The 21,232-nt window shown below is 41.0% G+C and overlaps 1 protein-coding gene across 4 annotated transcripts in view; it reads left to right on the top strand.

Annotated features, from left to right (window-relative positions):
• GRK3 (G protein-coupled receptor kinase 3) overlaps positions 1-20,983 on the top strand; it is a 118,130-nt gene extending 97,147 nt beyond the window's left edge. For all 4 annotated transcript variants that reach the window (XM_074321795.2, XM_074321797.2, XM_074321796.2 and 1 more), the window contains 8 exons: positions 1,556-1,622; positions 2,092-2,192; positions 5,167-5,233; positions 6,276-6,371; positions 9,884-10,046; positions 12,681-12,817; positions 15,165-15,278; positions 18,129-20,983. In XM_074321795.2, coding sequence (XP_074177896.1) covers positions 1,556-1,622; positions 2,092-2,192; positions 5,167-5,233; positions 6,276-6,371; positions 9,884-10,046; positions 12,681-12,817; positions 15,165-15,278; positions 18,129-18,290 — 907 coding nt within the window. In that variant the 3' untranslated portion in view covers positions 18,291-20,983. The remainder of the gene's footprint in view (positions 1-1,555; positions 1,623-2,091; positions 2,193-5,166; positions 5,234-6,275; positions 6,372-9,883; positions 10,047-12,680; positions 12,818-15,164; positions 15,279-18,128) is intronic.
• Positions 20,984-21,232: the final 249 nt, after the last annotated feature.

The following is a 21,232-nucleotide window of genomic DNA, read 5'->3' as shown; positions in this document are numbered from 1 at the left end:
TGCAATAATTTTACATTTTTCTCCTTGGAAACAATTAGGATGAAAAAAATATTTCCAATCAAAATCTGTCTCAAAGATTGGTGTATGTTTGCTTGGAACTAATTCACCTTGTTTAGATTTATTTTTTCAAAGTAGTATTTTCAAGAGATGGAAATTACTTTGTATGATAAGAAAGAAAATAAGGTGTTAGAGTGCCCTCTCTTGTACAAACTGAAAATTTATTGAAGATAATAAATGCTATGAAATGGAATAACCTTGTCAAGAGATTATTCAATGCATAACTTAACTAATTCACTAGGATGGCCCGATCAGTAGCAGTAAATGGCAGTGCCAGGATAAGTGGAATTTGAGTTCTTTTTTTCCAAATCCCATTGATTTATGTATTCAACATTCCAATCCATTTTGTAGAGGTAACTTGAAAATATTTCATGTAATATCTGGCCTCAGGGTATGTTATGTGTACCTTATAAGTAAATCTATAGGATTAGTAAATTTACAGGCATGTCTTACTATAAGAAAATTCAATCATATATGTCCCTTCTTTAATTTTCAAATAAATAAATAAGGCCCTGGTTTTCTAATTTGCATGTTTACTGGTTTCTTTTAATGATAAGATTTCCTTTAAAAGCCAGCTTCTCCAGAGTTTAAAAACGTGGTAAAGAGTAAGAATAATTTGTTTTACAGAGTTTATCAAGCAGACATTTGTTTTATAAAGATTCATCTTTATTATTTTCACAAATGATTTTCATATCGGATACCTACCGTATATGGCCCTTGTCTTGGCTACTAGCATAAACAGTATTTTGGTTGTTCTCGTCACCATTTCTGTGAAGTATGTGGCATTCTGCCCCATTACAGATGAAAAAATTGGTATTGAAAGTTTACATGACTGGCTCGCAGCCAGTAAACAGCCACGTCACAGCTTGAACCCAGATTTTCTGACTTTCACGTCTGGGGTCTCCTTAAGTAAATCGTGACTGAGTGGCCCCAGAACTGGAAGCTCGGGGGGCACAGGGGTTCATCTGTCTCTGTTGTCATCAAAGGAATGTATCGCTTAGAATTACTGGTTTCTGGGGGGGGGGGAACATGTTCAGCTTGGTCATGTTTTGGTTTGACTACAGTTCTTGGGTTGTTTGAGGGACTAATAACTATTTTACTGAAAAAAATCATAAATGAAAATTATTACCTCAAACACTAATGTGACAAATATTGTATAAATGACCTTAATTTTCAGGACTACCTGTTAGCTAGTTAATTTTTCCTAATGATATTTTAAACTATCCTTTGGAATATATTTGCTAAAGCATATTTTAGGGGCACGACTTCATGGACGAGAGGATGAAGCCATTCACATAAGCATAAGCCTTGCTCTTTTGGGACCTAACATATCTGAGCAACAGTTTTTCTCAGGAAATGATAAATTCTTCTGGCTTTTGTCTTTCCATGGTTTTGAATGAACAGTGACAGAACATAATGCTTGACCCAAATATTAGTCAATGATATGTGCTAAGTTAGCTAATACCATATTATAACATAATGTTCTTGATTTCCACAGACACAGCCCTTTCAGACAACATAAAACCAAAGATAAGCATGAAATAGACCGGATGACACTCACCGTGGTAAGGAGATTAAAAACTCTGTTTTTATCCCCATTCGTGTTTCCGTTACAGCCAACGTAACAATGTGCTTTCTTAAATAAATGAAAACACCGTCCCTAGAAGAATTTCTAAAGGAAAAATTAATGGAAATAGACAGCAAGGCAAAAAAAAAATCAAGATTTGCTAACAATTAGTCAGAGAAAGATATAGAAAATTGAGAACAAAACTAAAGAAATCAAAATAAAAGGGGAAATTACTGAGATGCAGAAGAGCGAGTACACCGTCTGATCCTTCTCACCTGGCCCCAGCCTGTGGGTTGGCTCTGAAAATGATTAGTAACCGTTTTGTTTCTTTAGAGTAAATATTAACTTGTGATGAGTCTGTAATTTTCAACGCTGTCCTTATCCAAAGTGGCCTGTAAGTCTGGTTGGATGTGAAGGTACCATTTCCATGAGTGTATTTTTGAAATTATATTCTTTTTCCCCCCCAGAATGTGGAACTCCCAGACACCTTCTGCCCTGAACTGAAGTCCCTTCTGGAGGGTTTGCTGCAGCGAGACGTTAGTAAGCGGCTCGGCTGTCATGGAAGCGGGTAGGCTGGTGTTTCTGCTGTCAGGCTCTTTACCTGGAAAGCGAAACAGTCATTTTTCAGTGTATCAAAAACCATTCCTAGTCCGTAATAATCTTCCATTTTGATGGGGGTCGTGGGGGAGGAAATCACATGGGAAATATGTCTGTTGTCTCATGTGGTTTGTAATGAACAAGTTGAAGGAGTCACTAACTTTTTCACTTTAAAAATCGATCCTATAGGTGGTAGAAATGAATTCTCATACTTCATAGTTTGTTTGGTTAAGTTTTAGTAATGATTATCTTGGCCGTTATGATAGTTTAATATTCTGATCAAGTTCTCACATATTTTCTCCAATGTATAACTGACTAACTGCCATCTTATACATGTTTTCTATCTGCCTCCAATCCCCCGCAAAAGAAAAAAACACAAAAACCCAGTAACACCTGGAAAGCTTATAGAGTACTCAAAACAGACCTTTCCCCTATTTCTTTCCATTCCCAGCCTTGCTTTACATAAGAAACAGCTGTTAACCATATGTTATATGTATGTATGTCCCATATATGCGTGCATATGTGTATGTTAGAGTAGCATATGTGTGTGTATACACAGAGGGTGCCAAAAAAAGGTATACACATTTTATTATAAGAAAGGAAAAAACTGTATTAAGATTGTGACGCAATGCATGACGCTAGCATTCATTTGATTAACGCCGTCTTTTGAGCGAACGTCATACTACACATTGCTACCATAATTCAGTTCAACTTCGAAAAGTAATACATAGATAACATCTCTTAAAATGTGTACATTTTTTTTGGCACCCCCGGTATATTATATATACTATATATGTATGTTATATAGATAGCTAAATAATGTGTTACATGTATATTTCCTTATTTGTTAATTTGAGAAATTACCTATTCTTACTATAATCGATGAAGATTTAGCTCACTCTACTTTCTACAGAGCCTTCCCTTACCCCACCACCTTCTCAAAAGAATTGAAACACTGGTTTTGGTTCCTCTTTTGCTTAACCTTTGTAGCTTTAAATCATATACTTACCCAATTGTGCCTTGTTCCATCAAACAGTATCTCTTGTCACCACTTTATCAAATGAAGGTTTTGCATTCCTATCTTTCTCTCTCATCTTCTCTCTCACTGACTAGTTTTTGTCATTGTTAATTTTGATTTTTACGTCTCATTGAGTTGATACTATTTACTCCCTATTTTGCAAAATCATATCTTAGTGCTGCACACATAGGCTGATTTCAAAGGTTGCAAATGAAGAGGTAGTATTTATATCACATGGCACCGGAAGTGTGTTCATTACACAGTTTCTACCTAGCCTGGTAATGACCTTAAGTTCATATCTATATATCTATATCTATATGGAGAGAGAGAGAGAGAGAGAGAGAGAGAGAGAGAGAGAGAGATATGGACTTTCATTTACCCCCTGAATGTCTTTCACGCAGGACTCAAACCTACCAGCTCGCATGACAACTGAGAGCTCTGCTTCTGCCAGTCATTATTCTACCCAACACCTCCCTGGTTTTGCTCTCTTGGTTTGAACCTGCCATTTACTTGATCCCATACCGTCTGCTTTTCTGGGCCCCTTTCGCCACCCCATTAGCTGGAGCATGTTCTCAAGTGACTCCTAATAGAGGGGGGATGAGAGATAAATTGTCTGCATCCCTACATATCCAGAGTGTCCTCCTGCCGTCTTCAGACTTCACTCATATGTTAGCTGGATATAGAATTCTGAATCGATAATAATTTCCCCCAGAACTTTGCAGACACAGCTTTATCTGCAAGTGAACAGTCAGTGCTGGTCACGGAACTCCGTTATCACTCACATATCAGCCACTTAGAGTCCCTTTTACTCAGAAGACTCATGTTCCTCAGCTTATTTTGTTTACCTGACGTTTCCTTCGTTAGCTCTTAGAACTCCCGGGTGTTAGGCTTTCAGAGGGGTCATCTATGCTCTTGACCTTGTGCATTATCTGCATCTTTGCTGTGACCGTCTTTTCCTATCTGATAGCTTAAATTTCCAACCCTTTTACTGACTGCTTTTTAATTAGCAAGTTTAATTTCTAAAAGTAGAAGCTTTCATAGGTTTCCACCCCCCATTAGAATATACACCTAGCTGCAGGTGTCTCGGGCGTTTATGTCAAGGGTTCCTTGTAGAGTTCCAGCCGACCTTCTGTCTTCAACCTGTGTCTCACCCACACACATGCTCATGAGTCTGGAACTCAGCATCTCCGTCCCCCGGGAGGGAGCTGTCTTACATTTTGTCATCTGTCACTGCCCCTCTGTCCTTTCCCATCTTGTCTGCTGATGGCCTGCTTCCCTCTCTTTGTGGTGGGTTTATGCCTACACGTTCCCTTTCAGTCATTTTGGTGATTGTTGGAAAGAGCGAAGTTGCATGCCTGAGCTTAATCACTGACTTTTCTCTCTGGGGACTTTCTAATTGCTTGGAGGTATATACCTGGGGTGCCAAAAAAATGTATACACATTTTAAGAGATATTATCTATGCTCAAGCAGTAGTTCGCCATCATGAGAAGTGTCTGGACGCTGATGGTAACCACTGTGAGCACCTCTTGTAATTGCAGAAGTCAGACGTGACTTGTATTCATCTTTTGTTATCGTTATATATTAATAGTTTTTTCCTTTCTTAATTTGTGTATACATTTTTTTGGCACTGTGTGTGTGTGTGTGTGTGTGTGTGTGTGTGTGTGTGTGATCTGTGAACAATTCCTCGGTTCTCCTAAACTGGAATAAACGTCCGAAATAAATGATCATTTTATTCCTAGCCTCAGCATGCAGTATTTCTGTACATCACAGTGTGTTCTGCGTTGCTTTGAAGCATATTTTACGTGCTTCTTAAGAAACTGGAAACAGTTGTTCCTCTGTGTTTTTAACGGGAGGTAGTTTTTACAAAATATTTCTTAGAGTTCCAAATACATACTCACCACCATTGTGAATCTGTCTCTTCTGTAGGGCACAGGAACTGAAAGAACACAGCTTCTTCAGAGGCATTGACTGGCAGCATGTCTACTTACAAAAGGTACTCCCTCCGGGACCCCACCCTGGGCACCACCGTCTCCGTCTCCGTCTCCGTCTCCATCTCCTGGTTCTGTCCCCAGGGTCCCTGTCTGCAGGGTCCTTCTTGCTCTTCTATCCGGTGTGGCCATGGGACCGACTCCTTTGGGGGCAATTTCTCTCCTCATTTCCCTCGTTTAAACATTTTGAAAATGTCTTCTGGGTAAATTAATAAATGGTGAAATGGAGCTATTATCCAGCTAATTCAAATATCCATATAATTGAGACTCTTTTGGCTTCCGCTCATCCTCTTGACTTATCTCAATATGTGACTGTATTTTTATATTTTTCTATATGAAAATGTCGTATACTTACATAAACGTTCTAGGCCAGTACCATATAATGTAAGAATCAGCATGATTATTTATCAACATAATGCCCTTTCCTTATTTTGAGATATTTTTATATTCTCGTTGATATAGGAAAACACCACAAATTGAAGTGTTTTTTTTTGTTTTTGTTTTTTTTTTTTTTTTTAATTAAGTGTTGCTTATCAGCTTTGGACTCGCTTTTGCGAGAATTCAGACTGTGATGGAATCATGATCTGTTAGTCCTGCCTGATTGGGACGAGAGTGAGCTCTGATTCCGTGGGCACCAGAACCTTTGTGGGTGTGGAGCCCTCTGCCTGCCCTGTGGTACTTCCAGGCTCCAGCCAGTGGAATGTGGTGCCTTCATCACCTGAGAGAACGTGCCTTCTTAAGGCACCTTCTTGCGCTGGGGGGATGGGCAGTCCTGAGACTCCATTATACTGAATAATTACTTAAGACCGGACATGAGTCTTCTTTTCCCTTCCTTAAATTTGCCTACAATCTGGGGTCTTCCTTTGAGGCCATCCAGGGCACAAGCTCATCTGTGAAACGTGTAATGCGATTCATATGAGCTGGGCCGCAATCCTGCACAGAGTGTAGTGGACTGAGATCTTGCACGGTGTGTTCTTTAGAGAAAGGGAGGTTGGGACGGGGCCGTAGGTCGTCTGGTAACTGAACCTTCCTTCTCGGGCCTCCCAGTACCCTCCACCCTTGATCCCACCGCGGGGAGAAGTCAATGCTGCTGACGCCTTTGACATCGGCTCGTTTGATGAAGAGGACACCAAAGGCATCAAGGTACACACGTGGTGTTTCTTCAGTGTTTTCGGAGGGTCGAGGGGTTTTTTACTGGAAATCACCCTTCGTGATCATCTTAGTATGGGCTTCTCTGTGGAATGTAACTTATAAACGAATGCCTACATGTTTGAAGACTATAGACGTCAAGGACCTAAATTGGAAGCTATGAAAGCTTTCTTTGGACCAATCACTTTATATTTGATAAACTGCAAGATGGTCACATTTTGACTGATTTGGGTATATTTGTGAATGAAATAAAATTCGAATGCATAGGAGGCAGGAAATAACAACCGTGTGAAAGCAAACATACCTCTCCTCGTGCCCCAGAGCCAGTCAGCTTAATCCTTCTGAGTATTTCAGTCTTTCTGTGTTAGGGTGAAGGGGGCAAACAGCATGAATCATGTTGCATTTGTCAATCAAAAATGAAATAATCACCATTTTTTTAATAGAATCCTCTGCATTTTTCAAACTTTTGTTCGTATTACTTTCCCAAGCAGACAAGATGTAATTACAGCTGGTGAGTCATGAGAGAAAACCCTCCTCTTTACGCTGCAAAGTCAAAGTGTGTCACTAGGAGTCAAACGCTCGTCTGCCCCGCTTTCACAGCTTCCCCCAGGGTCTCCCCAGTTTCTCCTACATGGTCCCTCTCTCCTCCCAGCTGCCTGCATTTATACCCTTCATTTTTCCCATGGAGTAACTTCCCCTCCAGAAGGCTGCAGCCCTGTTAACACACAGCTGCGAGGTGTAGCTAAGACTGACAAGTGAAATGCCAGGGTCTGGCAGGAGCTGTCAGCATACACACACAGAACTGGAACCAAGTAGGATACGGGGACAGAAAGGGTGGAGAAGTGGCTGGGGGAAGACGTGAAGATGGTGGGGAAGGAGAGCAGCATGAGGAGGCCCAGTGCCCTCAGGAACGGGGCGGGGGTGGGGGGGGAGGGTGGCAGTTGGTGTCAGGAGAGGACGGGCTGAGTCCTACAGGCAGCATCCTCCCAGGAGCAGGAGGGGAGGTGAAGGGGACGTGGAGCGTGTCAGGGCCCCCCCTGTGGTCTGGAGCAGTGGCTCTCCTGGGGGACAGCAGTGAGCCCTGGGCATCTTTTGTAGCCTGGACAGACATTATGAGTCAGGCGGGTAAGGCCCAGCCTCCAGCAGTGCTTTGGGGAACAATCCATTTACAAAGTTATCTAAAAGGATTACTGCTGTCACGACAGAAGTTTGTCATGGACTCCTGTCCCGCAAAGGGTGCTAAAAGGAAAATGCTTACGATGTGGGAGCCCACGAAAAGTTTTGATGTTAGAAAGAGATTTTCATACTTCAAATTCTGTAAACCATAATCTGGGCTTTGCCGTCACGTGGAGTGGGCTCACATCTGCACACATTAGCTGAGTGAATGGGGGCCATTTAGGTAACCTCGTGAGCGTTGCTTTTCACCCCTGTATGGTGACTGGTTTCATTACCAAGACTTCTCTGAGCATAACTGACATAACGTGTGTAAGCTTCCTGGCATGTGGTCGATTCTTACGCTAGTAGCTTCTGTCATCGTGGTTTTGGTTCTTCCTGACCAAGAGCTGAAAATGAGCACACTTATGACAGGAAGTGGCATGTGGCAGGGCTGCAACTGAGAGCCGGGAGCCTGGGTTCTGGCCCCAGGACAGCCTCGTCCTGCTGGGGCATCTGCATTTTAAGAAACTATTCTTTAAGTAAACAGCCCAAATAATACATTATTTATTTATTTTTTTTTTAAATCCTCACATACAATATAAAGTTTCTTCTGTGTTTTAATCATTTTAAACAACATAGGCCAAGCCATAACAGTCAAGGCTTGCTGAAATTATAGGAGCTGAAAGGTTTGTGTGTAAAGAAGAGTTGACCGTTTCAGAACAACCACTTGGGAAAGTTTTTGTGGCAAACAAAGTATTTTTACTTTTGCCAAACTCTTCAGAATCTGTCCCAGGGTCCCTAATCGCAGGCAGCTCTTCCGGCCTTGGTACTCACACCCCAGCACATGTGCACACGCACGTGCGCACACACACACACACACACACACACACACACACACACTCTCATGGGTGTGCACACACCGCTAGTGCTCACGCTCAAAACAGCTGAGGGTTTCAGCTCTGGGCCTATTTAGGACGTCTGATGAAAACGGAAAGAGGGAAGTTTCTAGGAATCAGTGATCTTAAAGTCAGCACGTTAGCGTAATAGGTCAGTAAGGGAAGGTGGAGAGCACCTGGATGGGGTGTTTCATGGATTTGCTCAAGGTCCTGGGCCAGTGCCTCATTTTTCGCTCTTCCTTTTCCTTCTAAGTAACTTGCCTATTATAATATCTACCCGCTACAGATGCTCCTTGACTTGCAATGGGGTTACGTCCCGATAAACCCCCATAAATTGAAAATACTGTAAACTGAAAATGCATTTAACGCACCCAACCTACTGAACATCATAGCTTAGCACAGCCTACCTGACACGTGCTCAGAACACTTACATTCACCTACGGGTGGGCAAAACCATCTTGCTGTCCTGCCCAGCGTCACGCGAGTATCGTACCCCATGTTGCTAGTCCTGGAAAAGATCAAAAATCAAAATTTGAAATACGATTTCTCTTGAATGCCTATCGCACTCACAGCATCTTAAGTCAAACCATCTTAGGTCATGGACCCCCTGTACTTATCTCTCAGGCAAAGGAGTGAGCAGAGCACATTTCTAAAGGGATTTGTGCTTTTGAAGGACACGCATTATTCTCTCTCAGTAGAATCACCAGCCTTTCTATCCCAAAACCGTAGCTCTTGTGCATAACACCATTTTCCTGACTCCCTTTCAGAGGGCAGCCTCACTTAGGGGGAAGAATGAAGAATGTTGAGGAACAGTTTGGAAGAGAAATGCTGTCATTAAGTAATTTTTATGACAGCACCTCTCACACGCTAAGTTGCCTGAACTCGCCATGTTTCTTGAGCTTTATGCGTATACACTAGATGATACTGTGAAATTTGGATTAGGTGGAAGGTTCGTGGAATGAATGGTAAATTCGGCCTAGCCTTACCTTTTGTTTTTATGACTTTTCAGATTAATTGAAGGTAGTTAGAAGGCTCTCTTGGCTCCTTTTTTCAATTGTTTCTAAAATTATAGGAGTCTATTTCCAATATAAATAAAAGATCGTCACCATAATTGAAATTTTAATTTCTCTTTTTGATCAGCATCTATTTAGTACTTCAGATAAGAATCCTGTGTGTGATACCTTTCATGGGCAAAAATGTACCGAAGATAGTTTAGAAAAACGGGTGAATCTAACTGATCCAGGACTGAAAGTGAAGGGCTCATCAGCGCGAACCATTTGTGGGTGACGGTTACTTGATCGTCATGAGGAGACATGTATGACACCTAATAAATTATTCTGAATGATTATAGGCCATCATCTAGTTACCTTCCTGCATATAGTTCTGATGCTTCGGAATCTGTTGCCTTTGTAAGTTTGCTAAATCCTAACTGTCTCAATTTCTTAAAATACTAAGCTTCTTGATTGCGACCAAGAACTCTACAAGAATTTCCCCTTGGTTATCTCTGAACGCTGGCAGCAGGAAGTCGCGGAAACTGTTTATGAAGCAGTAAATGCAGACACGGATAAAATCGAGGCCAGGAAGAGAGCTAAAAATAAGCAACTTGGCCATGAAGAAGGTAAACTAGCTAATGTCTCTCAAGATACTCCGAATGCAGTGAATTTTCAAATTTTCTTGTAAAGCTGAAAAAGCATGTGGGTCACAAAGTCCTTTCTAATAGAGGGAAATGCCATCAGTTGTTTTAGTTTTATCTGGCATGCTGCAGTTCAGTATAACACTTCAAAGTCTTTAACCAACACATACATAAAAATGGATGGACTCAGCTGCATTTTGTGAGTGTGTCCTCATATCTTGGAGTGTTTGGAGATGAGTTTGGAAGTTGAAGAGTGAGTATTACGGTGTCAGGAACAGCACCAGTGTCATGGGCGTGTCCCATCCTGTAGGGCACCCCACTTTTCTTAATGTTCTGCTGTCACCATCTTGACATTCTCAACAATTTTTGAACAAGGGGCCTGCATTTTAATTTTGTACTGGGCCCCGTGAAGTATATAGCCAGTCCTGGTGAGGAACCTACCATTGCATTTCACTTGCCAAGAGATATAAATGTGTTTGTACATTTATATTACAAACAGCACTGAAGAATCGCCCAGCCATATTTTTATTTACAATATTCGAGTGCCCTATTAGGAGCTCCAAAGTACACTGTATAACACTGAGTATTAAATAGATCATGATTCTTAATTCACTAAGTATTGTCACTGTTAATTTTTCTAAGGTTTTACGGCTGTTGGATATTTAAGTGTATTGTGGTTGATGATTATGGTAAGGTGCTGTTTGTTTATACCTCTAAGCAAAGATGTTTTGAGATTAACTTTCTATAAGAATGACCAGAAACAATTTCATTCTTTCACTAGGTTATTTGGGCCTGGGGCCATCTTGACTCTTCATGGGTCTCCACAGTTTCCCAGTAGCACTTAGCATCTGCCAAGAAAAGTGTCCTCCATCCTGGATAAATTACTCTTATATAGAAGTTCCCTGAATGCAGCAAGGGAATATTCCAGCCCTTTAACTGTGCTTACCTCCATTCTGCAGGGAAAGGGGCTTTATTGCTAAGCTGTTCCGTAGAGAACAGGTCCTTTGAGCTCACTCTGGACTGTGTTTGCAGAGGCAGATTTAGCACAAGGAATTCTATCAATGGTGCTTTGCTCTGGGGAGCGCCATGATGTCGTCAGAATCTTGACAAATTAGACCCAGGAAAAAAATGATCTTGCTGAAGAGTGTGTGTGTGTGTGTGTGTGTGTGTGTGTTTTAAATTAGAGCTATAATTGGAACGTCTAACAAATTAATGAATTTATCTTCATATTTAAGTAATTAATTTGGGCATAACTAGGTCTCGGTTGAAGATCTCAGAAGTCACCTTTCCAGACTAGGCTTAGATCTCTAAAGTAAAAACTCAAGGCTTAGATTTTAAATATACATTAGAAATGCAGACACCTTGTCCAGTAAAATGACGCCTAACGGAAGCTCACCCCTTCACGGCTGACCCTCCCTGGTCCCATCCATCTGTCCATCTGGTTCTGTGCCCCACACTTGTGTCCATGTGGCACAACAGGGGTACTGCTTGTTTGTTTATGTGTGAGTCCCCCACTAGAATGGAAGCTTCCTGAAGGTCAGGAGTTTGTCTCTTCTACTCCCCGCTGAACCCAGAATATGCAGAACATGCCCAGCACTTAGCGTTCACTTAGTAGTTGTTGAATGAATCAATGAATGCATGAGGGAGTGAACGAATGAGTTTAGCACAATCACCTGAGCTTTTAATGAAGGCAAAGCAAGCCACTTAACGACAAACAAATGAGAAACAGAAACTCATAGACACGGACAATAGTTTAGTGGTTGCCAGAGGGTAAGGGGGGTGGGGGGGGAGGTGAGGGTAAGGGGGATCGAATATATGGTGATGGAAGAACTGACTCTGGGTGATGAACATACAATGGGATTTATAGATGATGTAATACAGAATTGTACACCTGAAATCTATGTAATTTTACTAACAATTGTCACCCCAATAAATTTAATTAAAAAAAAAAAAAAGAGTCAATACTTCACTATGAAAAGGTAATAAGGACTCAACGTGAGCTTGGTCTCTGTATGTAACCATATATTAGGTTGGTGCAAAAGTAATTGCGGTTTCAAAGGTTAAAAATAATTGCAAAAACGGTGATTACTTTTGCACCAACCTAATATTTCAGGGATAAATGTAACCTAAGTCAAGGAATAAACAGCTTTGATCCTGGTGTTACTTTGACTGACTTAGACAAGAAAATCCTCACTCTGTTAATTATTTACAAATAAAAGGGAGACTAAAGGGAGAGCCCCCCTTCCACATAGAAGCAAAGGTACTTTGGGTGTGGCTTGAATTTAATTACTCTATTCTCCAATTCTCGTTATACATAATGGAAAAAATAGTTTGAGAACAGATGTTTGCCCTCTCAGAGCAATAAATGAACGTGATCACCAGTGTATCAAAATTGAGAAGCACCCATTTAATATGTTAGTAGACAGACAGCTGAAGAAACCGCTGTTCGTCAGACTCCCAGTTCACACGCGTTTAAAAATTGAAATGATGATTTCTGTAATGTGTTATATTGATAGACCCTTACTTTCCCATAAAGTGTGTGATTCTTTTCTTTCTGAGAATGATATAGACATTCTGCTTCAGAGCCTACTTAACTTATAGTTATTTTGTATTCCTCAGATTACGCTCTTGGAAAAGACTGTATAATGCATGGGTACATGCTGAAACTGGGAAACCCGTTTCTGACTCAGTGGCAGCGTCGATATTTTTACCTCTTTCCAAACCGACTTGAATGGAGAGGAGAGGGAGAGTCACGAGTAAGTCTGACACATGATTACCAAGCACTTACTGTCATTGTATGGAGTGTCATATGGTTATTTCATCCTGCTGCTGCGCGTTTTGTACAATAGCCAATAGCCTCTGAAGCCCTGCGTATCAATTGGAACTTGCATACATGAGATCTTAATGTTCAAACTGTAACTTTTAAACTTCTGAGTCAAGGAAGGATTTTGCAATATCTGGAAACAGAATGTGCCATTCAGTGAGGCCAAAGGAGACAGGTTGGAAGAAGACTGGAGAGCGGCTGGGTAGGTCAAAACGAAGAGAATGCTAGAACTTTGGAGTCAGACAGAGGTGTTCAAATCCACTGCGCGGTGTCCCTGGGCCTCTGAGCACATTATGCTGACTCTCTGAGCCTCAGTTTCCTTGTCTATAAAATGGGAGAAATAGAAATTATAACAACCACCACCACATTTTGCATATTTATCTTGGACTGAGTGCTGTTAAAAAAAAAAAAGAAAAGAAAAAAAACAACCCTCATTTAATGTGTACCAACCTTTGAGGGTCCAACTCGTATTTTATAAAGAGGGAACCAGGACATAAGAGAGGGAAAGTCTGGTCCCCACGACACAGCGAGGCAGTTAGGAGTGATTCTGACCAGGGTCTGCCTGCACTGACCTTCCCTCGTTGGCGTCAAATGAAATGAGGTAAGTGATGTAAGCCGTGATGCTTGGCGCTGCATTGAGGTCACAAAACCATACTTCCTTTTGTCTCCACCTTGTCGGAAAGTTCTAAGTGGATTCTATACAATAGACAGGAAGATACAGCTGCCCTCTAAGGTCCTTGCAAGAGCTAATGTCTATGAACAAGATACAAAGAAATTTCCAATCCACACTGTCCCTTGTAGGAAGTCAGGCAGCATTTATTATGTGCCTGCTGTGTGAGGAGCCCAGAGCTTGTCACTATGGAAGGCGCCAAACCAGGTGCGAGGTACGTTTCTGCTTTTGGGGAGGCAATGGTGAGTCATGGGAACCAACTAAGCAGGACAGGGGTCTCACATGTTCAAAACATAGTTGATGTGTTGGTTGTACCAGAATACCGCCCATCAGTTCTCCAGTTGTCAGCAGTGTGGAAAGAAGGAAGCCCAAATCTTGTTTATTTGACTTTGGAATGCATTTTTGAAACCCCTATTGGTGAAGTTGCTATTTAATTATGAGTGGTTGCTATTGCATATTGCTACATTTCTTATAAACACATGAGATCGTCTCACTATTAGTAATACCATAGAAGGAAGGCATTTTCTGAAAAATAATACATCTAGGATCTGAGTTATGATTAATCAGACTCTTTGAGAGGAGTCCTGTTTATAACACAGGTACTGGTATTATATAATGTGTGTTACATAATACATCTTGTAATATATATGTGTATATATACACTTAGCACCTGAGTTATAATTCGTATGTGTGTTGTTATTATTATTATATATAATTCCAGATAATGGGTGACCCTGGGCACACCATGCATTTATTATGCTATCTACTGCTAAGTTGCTGTTGTGCACATTGAAAGGAAATTGTCCCACTTTTAAAGATACTCGAAACTAAATTTAAAACAATCTTTCTTTGTTTAACATCAGATGCAATAAGTTATCTTGGTTTTAAAACAGTCAATGTCTATTTGAGAAGCTACATACTACGCACGCGTGGACTCGTAGGTAAAAATAAGGAAAAAGCAAATGTGAGCGTTTATGATGGTAGTGTTTTTCCTTTAGGATTCTTGGAGTCTATCCAAAAAAACCTAAAATGGCAAGGTACTGAGGACACTATAGCATTCACCATAAGCAATAATGCTGTAGACCTCGTGTGACAATCTTTTAAGGGTGTCACCTACGTTCATAACATCATTTTGAGATTATCAAAATAGCGTTAGCTTATAAACTAAACATTACCAAACACGTGCTGAGCTGCTGTGTTAAAGCTCAGCCACATACTGCTGACTCACGTAAATCGTGTAGAGCACGTCAGTGTTCCCTCTCAACTTTATTGATAGGAATTTAGATGAATGCTTGATACAAAAAGTGTACATGTGATGCAGAATCACTCAAAAATCGATTCTGTGTTGAGGGAACAGCTTTGCTGTTGGGCCTTCTAGAGACATTGCTTTCTTTGTAGATGTTATAATTTGAACTTTTGTGTGTGTTCCTTTATAGCTATTCCCCTCCCCCACTTCTAGTATATCATCAAAGAAAAATGCCGGTTTTCGTTTGTTTGTGTATTTTTTACTCTTCCTAAGCTGATAGTTTTGGGTTTTACTTATTGATTAATTTAACTTTAAGAAATGAAATAATTTGAAGTAATTTATAATTTTTATTTTTGTGATTAGCAAAATTTACTGACAATGGAACAGATTCTGTCTGTGGAAGAAACTCAAATTAAAGACAAAAAATGCATTTTGTTGAGGATAAAAGGAGGGAAGCAGTTTGTCTTGCAGTGTGAGGTGAGTTTTTATTATTTTCTCATAGGTGAAATTTATAACAATTTTATATACATATAAAGATGGCTGTCTGGTTATAAAACATTTTCTTACTCCATGCTTTGTAACTTAGCAAGAAAGCCCTAAGGTACAAGGTTTTCAGCAAATTAAGTTATTTTTAAAGAAGCAAATATTAGAACATGTCAGGAGGAAGTATATGAAATAATTTTATTACCCTGTCTGGGAACTCTGTCCAATATTTAATAGGGGCGTACAATTTTATTTGTTACATAATTTTCCAAATCTTTCAGCATGTTAAAGGTTGAGGTTTGTATTTCTAAATAAATGTAAGATACCAAAGTGACTCCTCAAAGGGGAAATTCCATGTTTCTCTCACAAAATTTCTATTGTAGCCCAAATTTAATTCCTAAACACTTCTCCTGGGGCACTGGTGTGTGTGTGTGTGTGTGTGTGTGTGTGTGTGTGTGTGTGTGTGTGTAGAGCATATGTAAAGAGTTAGCCAGTAGTAGATACAAAAACATATTTAATTACTTCATTACTGCATGTGAAGGTATGTTAAATTTGTCAAAACCCATGTATTATTTTATAGACTTGAATTGTTTCATTTTTCTTTTTTTCCAGTTTTATTGAGAAATAATTGGCATATGTCATTGTATAAGTTTACAGTATACAGTATGATGGTGTGATTTACATATACCATGAAATGATTACCACATACGTTTAATTAATATCCATCCTCACATATAGATAAAATAAGAAAAAAGAAAAAAATTAATCGTTGTGATGAGATCGCTTAGGATCTACTCTCTTGACTTTGCTTGTATCATATAACAGTGTTAAATACAGTCATCACGTTGTACAGTATACCCCTAGTGCTTACTATCTTACAACTGGAAGTTTGTGCCTTCGGGCCACCTCCCTCCAGTTCTCTTCTCCCCACCCCTTACCTCTGGTAACCACAACTCTTCTCTCTTTTTCTCTGAATTTGGTGGGTTTGTTTGCTGTTTGGTTGGTTAGATTCCACATATAAGTGAAATCATACAGTATTTGTCTTTCTCTGTCTTAACTTATTTCACCTAGTATAATGCCTTCAAGGTCCATCCATCTTGTCCCAAATGATAGGATTTCCTTGTTTTCTATGGCTGAATAATATTCCGTTGTGTGTGTGTGTGTGTGTGTGTGTGTGTGTGTGTGTGTGTGTTCATTCATCCATCAGTGGACACTTAGGTTGTTTCCATATCTTGGCTGTTATAAATAATGTTGCTATGAACATGGGGGTGCAGGTACCTTTTTTAGTTACTGTTTTCATTTCCTTTGGATATATTCCCAGAAGTGGAATTGCTAGATCATATTTTTGGCTTGTTCTATTTTTAGTGTTTTGAGGAACCTCCGTACTGTTTTCCATAGTGGCTGTAGCAATTTACAATCCCACCAACAGTGCACAGGGTTCCCTTTTCTCCACATCCTCGCCGGCACTTGTTCTCTCTTATCTTTTTGATGATGGCCATTCTGACAGGCGTGAGGTGGTATCTCATTGTGGTTTAATCTGCGTTTCTTCAATGACTAATGATGTTGAGCAACATCTTTTCATGTACCTGTTGGCCATTCACGTTCTCTTCTTTGGAAAAAATGTAAAAACAATCTGGAGTACAGTATAGTTAACCTCCTGATCTTTCTTTTCCCATTAAGATGTGTTCTATTTTTTAAGAAATAAGACTTTTCGTTCTGTTTACTTGCTTCATTTTCTATAGATCTGTTCCTCCTGAAACAAAATTTCTACTGGTTCATACATGTACTTCCCTACAGACTCTCTCCTCCCCATTTTTCATTGATAATCAGTAAAATGCAGAGTTGGACCATGGTGAGATGGATCATTTCCCGTCTATCATAATACCAAGTGTAGGTGAGGATATGGCATAAACAAAATACTCTGTGGAAGAATGCAGACTCCAGATTCCATTTATATTAAGTTCTTCAAACTGTAAAACTAAACAATCCATTATATTAAATATATACATATTATATATATATGTGTGTGTGTGTGTGTGTTAAAATTATCAGGAAATGAGAAACACCAAATTTATGACAGTGTGTGTGTATCTTGGAGAGGTTGCCGTCCAGGAGACCCACACAGACCGTGTCAAAATATGGATCGAGTCTGTTTCTTCAGCGGGGGCGGGGGACACAGGTGCTCACAACTATTCTTTCTAAAACTCAGCATCTATACTTTATTTGTTCTTTTGTATATAGATGTTTTTCGTAAGAATTTATGTAAAAGAGGAAGAGCCTCCAAATTTAAAAATATCTCAACTTTTTTAAGAACTAAAAGTATCCCACAGTTGATCATTTTTCCAGTTGGTCATTTTCCTGATAATTACAGGTCCACTTAGAGTCTAGTCACTGGTCCTAAAGATAATAAAGGCTGCTGAGGTTGAAATACAGCAAAGTGATAACCCAGGAGACCTCAAGACAAGGCATAAGCAGATACAAAATATTAAAAAATCCGTATATTATCTATAGGAAAAATATATTTGAGAAAGGATGCAGGGAAGGCAAATTAAATTAGACTTGAGTTGTTTTAGAAATCAGAAATTGAAGGTAATCGCTAAGCAGACTAAAGGCAGTGATTCTCATGGGGGGCTGTGTGAGGATCGGCTGAAGGGCTCGTAAGCCTTCCCTTCCTCTGCAGGGAGACCTTGGAGGAAGTCTGTAGCACCCACCAGCTAACAACACGGCTGAGGGGCAAAAAATAGTGTGCTTTCATGGGGGCAGGGGGGGTGTTTCCAAGGCCTCCACATTTGTGGGCACAGTGGGTGAAGCCGTCCCAACTTCTCCATGTGTGTTTCCATCTAGAGTGATCCAGAGTTTGTGCAGTGGAAGAAAGAGTTGACAGAAACGTTTACAGAGGCCCAGCGGTTGTTGCGACGTGCTCCGAAGTTCCTCAACAAGTCTCGATTGGGCGTTGTGGAGCTCTCAAAGCCACCCCTGTGTCACAGGAATAGCAATGGCCTCTGACACCCAGGACAGGAGGGTCCCGGGAAGACGGTGTGTGTCGAGCAAGTCCACACCGGGTGCTTTCAGCCCTTGAAATGGAGCCATTTGGCGAGCGATGAGGATTACAGGATGGAGTCACTTACCTCCGGGTTCTTCCTCGGCTGTGAAGACCCAGGGCATCGAGGTGCTCCTAGTAGGAGTCGTGACCATTCTCAGGCCCGGGGTCGGCCTCCCTCCCCTCCCCAGGGCCCCCCACCACCATCCCATGTGTCCACACTCAAAACTACTGAAGGAAAGAAAGTGTTCTTTACTACACACTCGCTTCCGTACACATGAACCTAGAACTTGAGGTGACTCCCACTTACCACTTCAATTTTTATGCCCGATTTCAAACAGGTCTTAGACTTGCCAACATGGAACTGAACCGTCCACAGTGTTGGGTACTAGCTTGCCCTCGTATTGCCATATTTTATCTATAAACAGCCACTGCTGACCTTGTATGTCTTTGCTCCATACTACTGGGGGATAGGAGACCAACCGTGTGTTTCTTCTGTGCACTTCAGAACCGACTTCTTGTCCTGGGGTTGAAAGCTGAAGATCTTTTCTGAGAAGGTTGCAGTTGGGCCCTCATTGTGTGCTGCACCCACAGGTACGGGTCCGCCTCTGCCAGGGAGCTCTCGGATTCAGCTGGGAACAGACGAGTGTGCCCTCAGAGGACAGGGGAGTCGCTCAGAATCGAAGGCGTTCAGCAGACCCCTGGAAAGGTTTACAGTGATTCTGAACTCCGGAGAGGCGGCAGAGTTTTAACTTTTAGGGCAATGGCGATTTTCAGAAATCTTTAAGGAAATAGCACTTTCGTGTTTCTGGGTGCACACGAACGTTTGGGGGTGAGTCTGTGTTGGGTTTCAACATTGGACAGCAAGCCGTGGTGTGACACAGTAACTCTGGTTCCTTCTGCCTGACCTCAGAAAACGTATCAGTCATGGACGTGTAAAGGAAGGAAACTCTGTTTTACCTTTTAGTATGATTTAAAATGAATTTTATTGAAAAAAGAATGCTGAAGGATGAATGTGTCAAAATGGGTTAACTGCATATTGACTTTTATGTTGTCACTTACTGTCATTAGTGAGTCATACTTTGCACTGGGTGGGTAGTTCTGTGACAGTGACAACATTAGCGCATAAAGACTATTTGCCTAATTCCAGTGTCATCCTTCCCCCCCGCCCCCGTTTTCTTTTCCCCTCTTCATGCCCCAAATAAATGCTGGCTCATAAGAAACCAGTGTGTTTTCCCAGCAAAGTTCTCCATGTCATCAGACTAACAATAATAACAATAATTTTTTTAAGTCCACTTATTTGTGCTGTGCAATTTTATTGTACGTTTCTAAGTTAACTACTGACAATATACATAACTTGACACCATAGTTATCTGCATCCCGTCCTTGATGTTTTCAGTGGGTCTGAATCTTTGTTTTTTATGTTTGTACGCTGTGTTCATTGGGAAAGTAAGTCCTTTTTAATGAAATTCCATTTTGAGAGTTGCAAAAATAATTAGTCTTTTACTTCACAGGAGTTACTTTGGGAAAGAAACGCAGAGGGTCACTGTCCATCTCAACTACTAAGTGGAGTTGAAATTAACATACATGTCCTACTGTCTGCTGTTTCCAGTATAGGAGGAGGGTGTGCTGTTTACATGCATTCCTGATTTTAAAAGGGAAGAATAGTATTCAGATTGTTTAGGGAAAAAAATACCCCACCAGAGACAGAAAAGCAGTTGTTCCAGAGTGAGCGTCTTCCCAGGGAAGGTCAAGTACAGCTGTCGCTGCTGTCATCGTCACAAGGGCTCAGCACGCAGAGTTTGGAAGTCGCAGTGCCTTGTGCGTCTGCTGGACAGAGTGTGTGGCGAGGCACGGGGACCCCCTCAGGGCCTGGGCCTAGCGTCTCCCACTCTTATCTAGGGCATTAGCCTCACCGAGTTGCACCTCTGTGAAAAATCGAACTTTCGCTCTGGAGTGGAACATGAGGTTAATCTCTTTTAGAAATTTCTCAAAAGAAATATGAATTGGAAGGTAGCTCAAGAGCCCTTTTGCCTCAGACTTCTTCGAAGTAAACTTTTCCACTACCCCCAACTCACACTTGGTTCATACCGACATGCTGGGAAGGCCGCGATGTAAATGGACTTTATTGAAAGGACTCTGTAGGATGAGCGACTCGCTGGGGCCGTCTCTGGTTGTGCCACGTCTGGTTTGGCGGTCCTGGAGAGGCCTGTCTTCTACCCGAACTCCTGAACCTGTGCCTACAGCTGTTCTGATGGGGTAAGTGTTCCGGCCGCCAGACGGAGGCCCCTTCTGGGAACCTCCTGGGCCAGCGCCTGGGCCTGTCCCGTCACTGAAACCTGTTGGCTCAGAGGTCTTGGTGTACGCGGCTGTTCTCGAAGGTTTGAAGAGTTATATCATCCCTAGATGTTTGACTCTTCCCACCTTTGGACCATTACAAAGGACAAAATTCTGCACAAGTGTTCTCTTTTAGATTTATATAGTTGGGATATTTTAACATTGTCAAAGAAGATAATCAAAGTTGATATTTTTATAAAGTTGTGTTCTATGTTGTTTGACTTCAAAATTCAAAGGAGTCAATAAAGCAAAGCCTAAAAAATAATAGATTACTTTAAGCTGCTATCTAACATCTATGGAATAAATTCAGAACTTTTGTGAATCCAAGGTTGTTTTTTTAACATAAAGCATTCTCTTTGGTGCATTTGTCCCCTCCTGTCATTGAGACTCATGGTTTTTTCTTCTATATTATGTTCAAGTATGACGTTTCAGCAAACTTACAGAAATTAGCTAATGTCAAGTGTTTCACTCCTCATGCCTCTGAGTGGTCAATTCACTGACATTACAGTTTCAAATCTGTGTGTAAAAAGAAGGAGCGTTGAGGAAAGGAACCATTCTGCTCAAGAAAGAC

Source organism: Rhinolophus sinicus, chromosome 9 (genome assembly GCF_057876585.1).
Source record: "Rhinolophus sinicus isolate RSI-liver-muscle chromosome 9, RSI-T2T, whole genome shotgun sequence".
Lineage (NCBI taxonomy): Eukaryota > Metazoa > Chordata > Mammalia > Chiroptera > Rhinolophidae > Rhinolophus > Rhinolophus sinicus.
The sequence above is the reverse complement of the archived record's forward strand: the minus strand, read 5'-3'. Positions and strand labels throughout refer to the sequence as shown.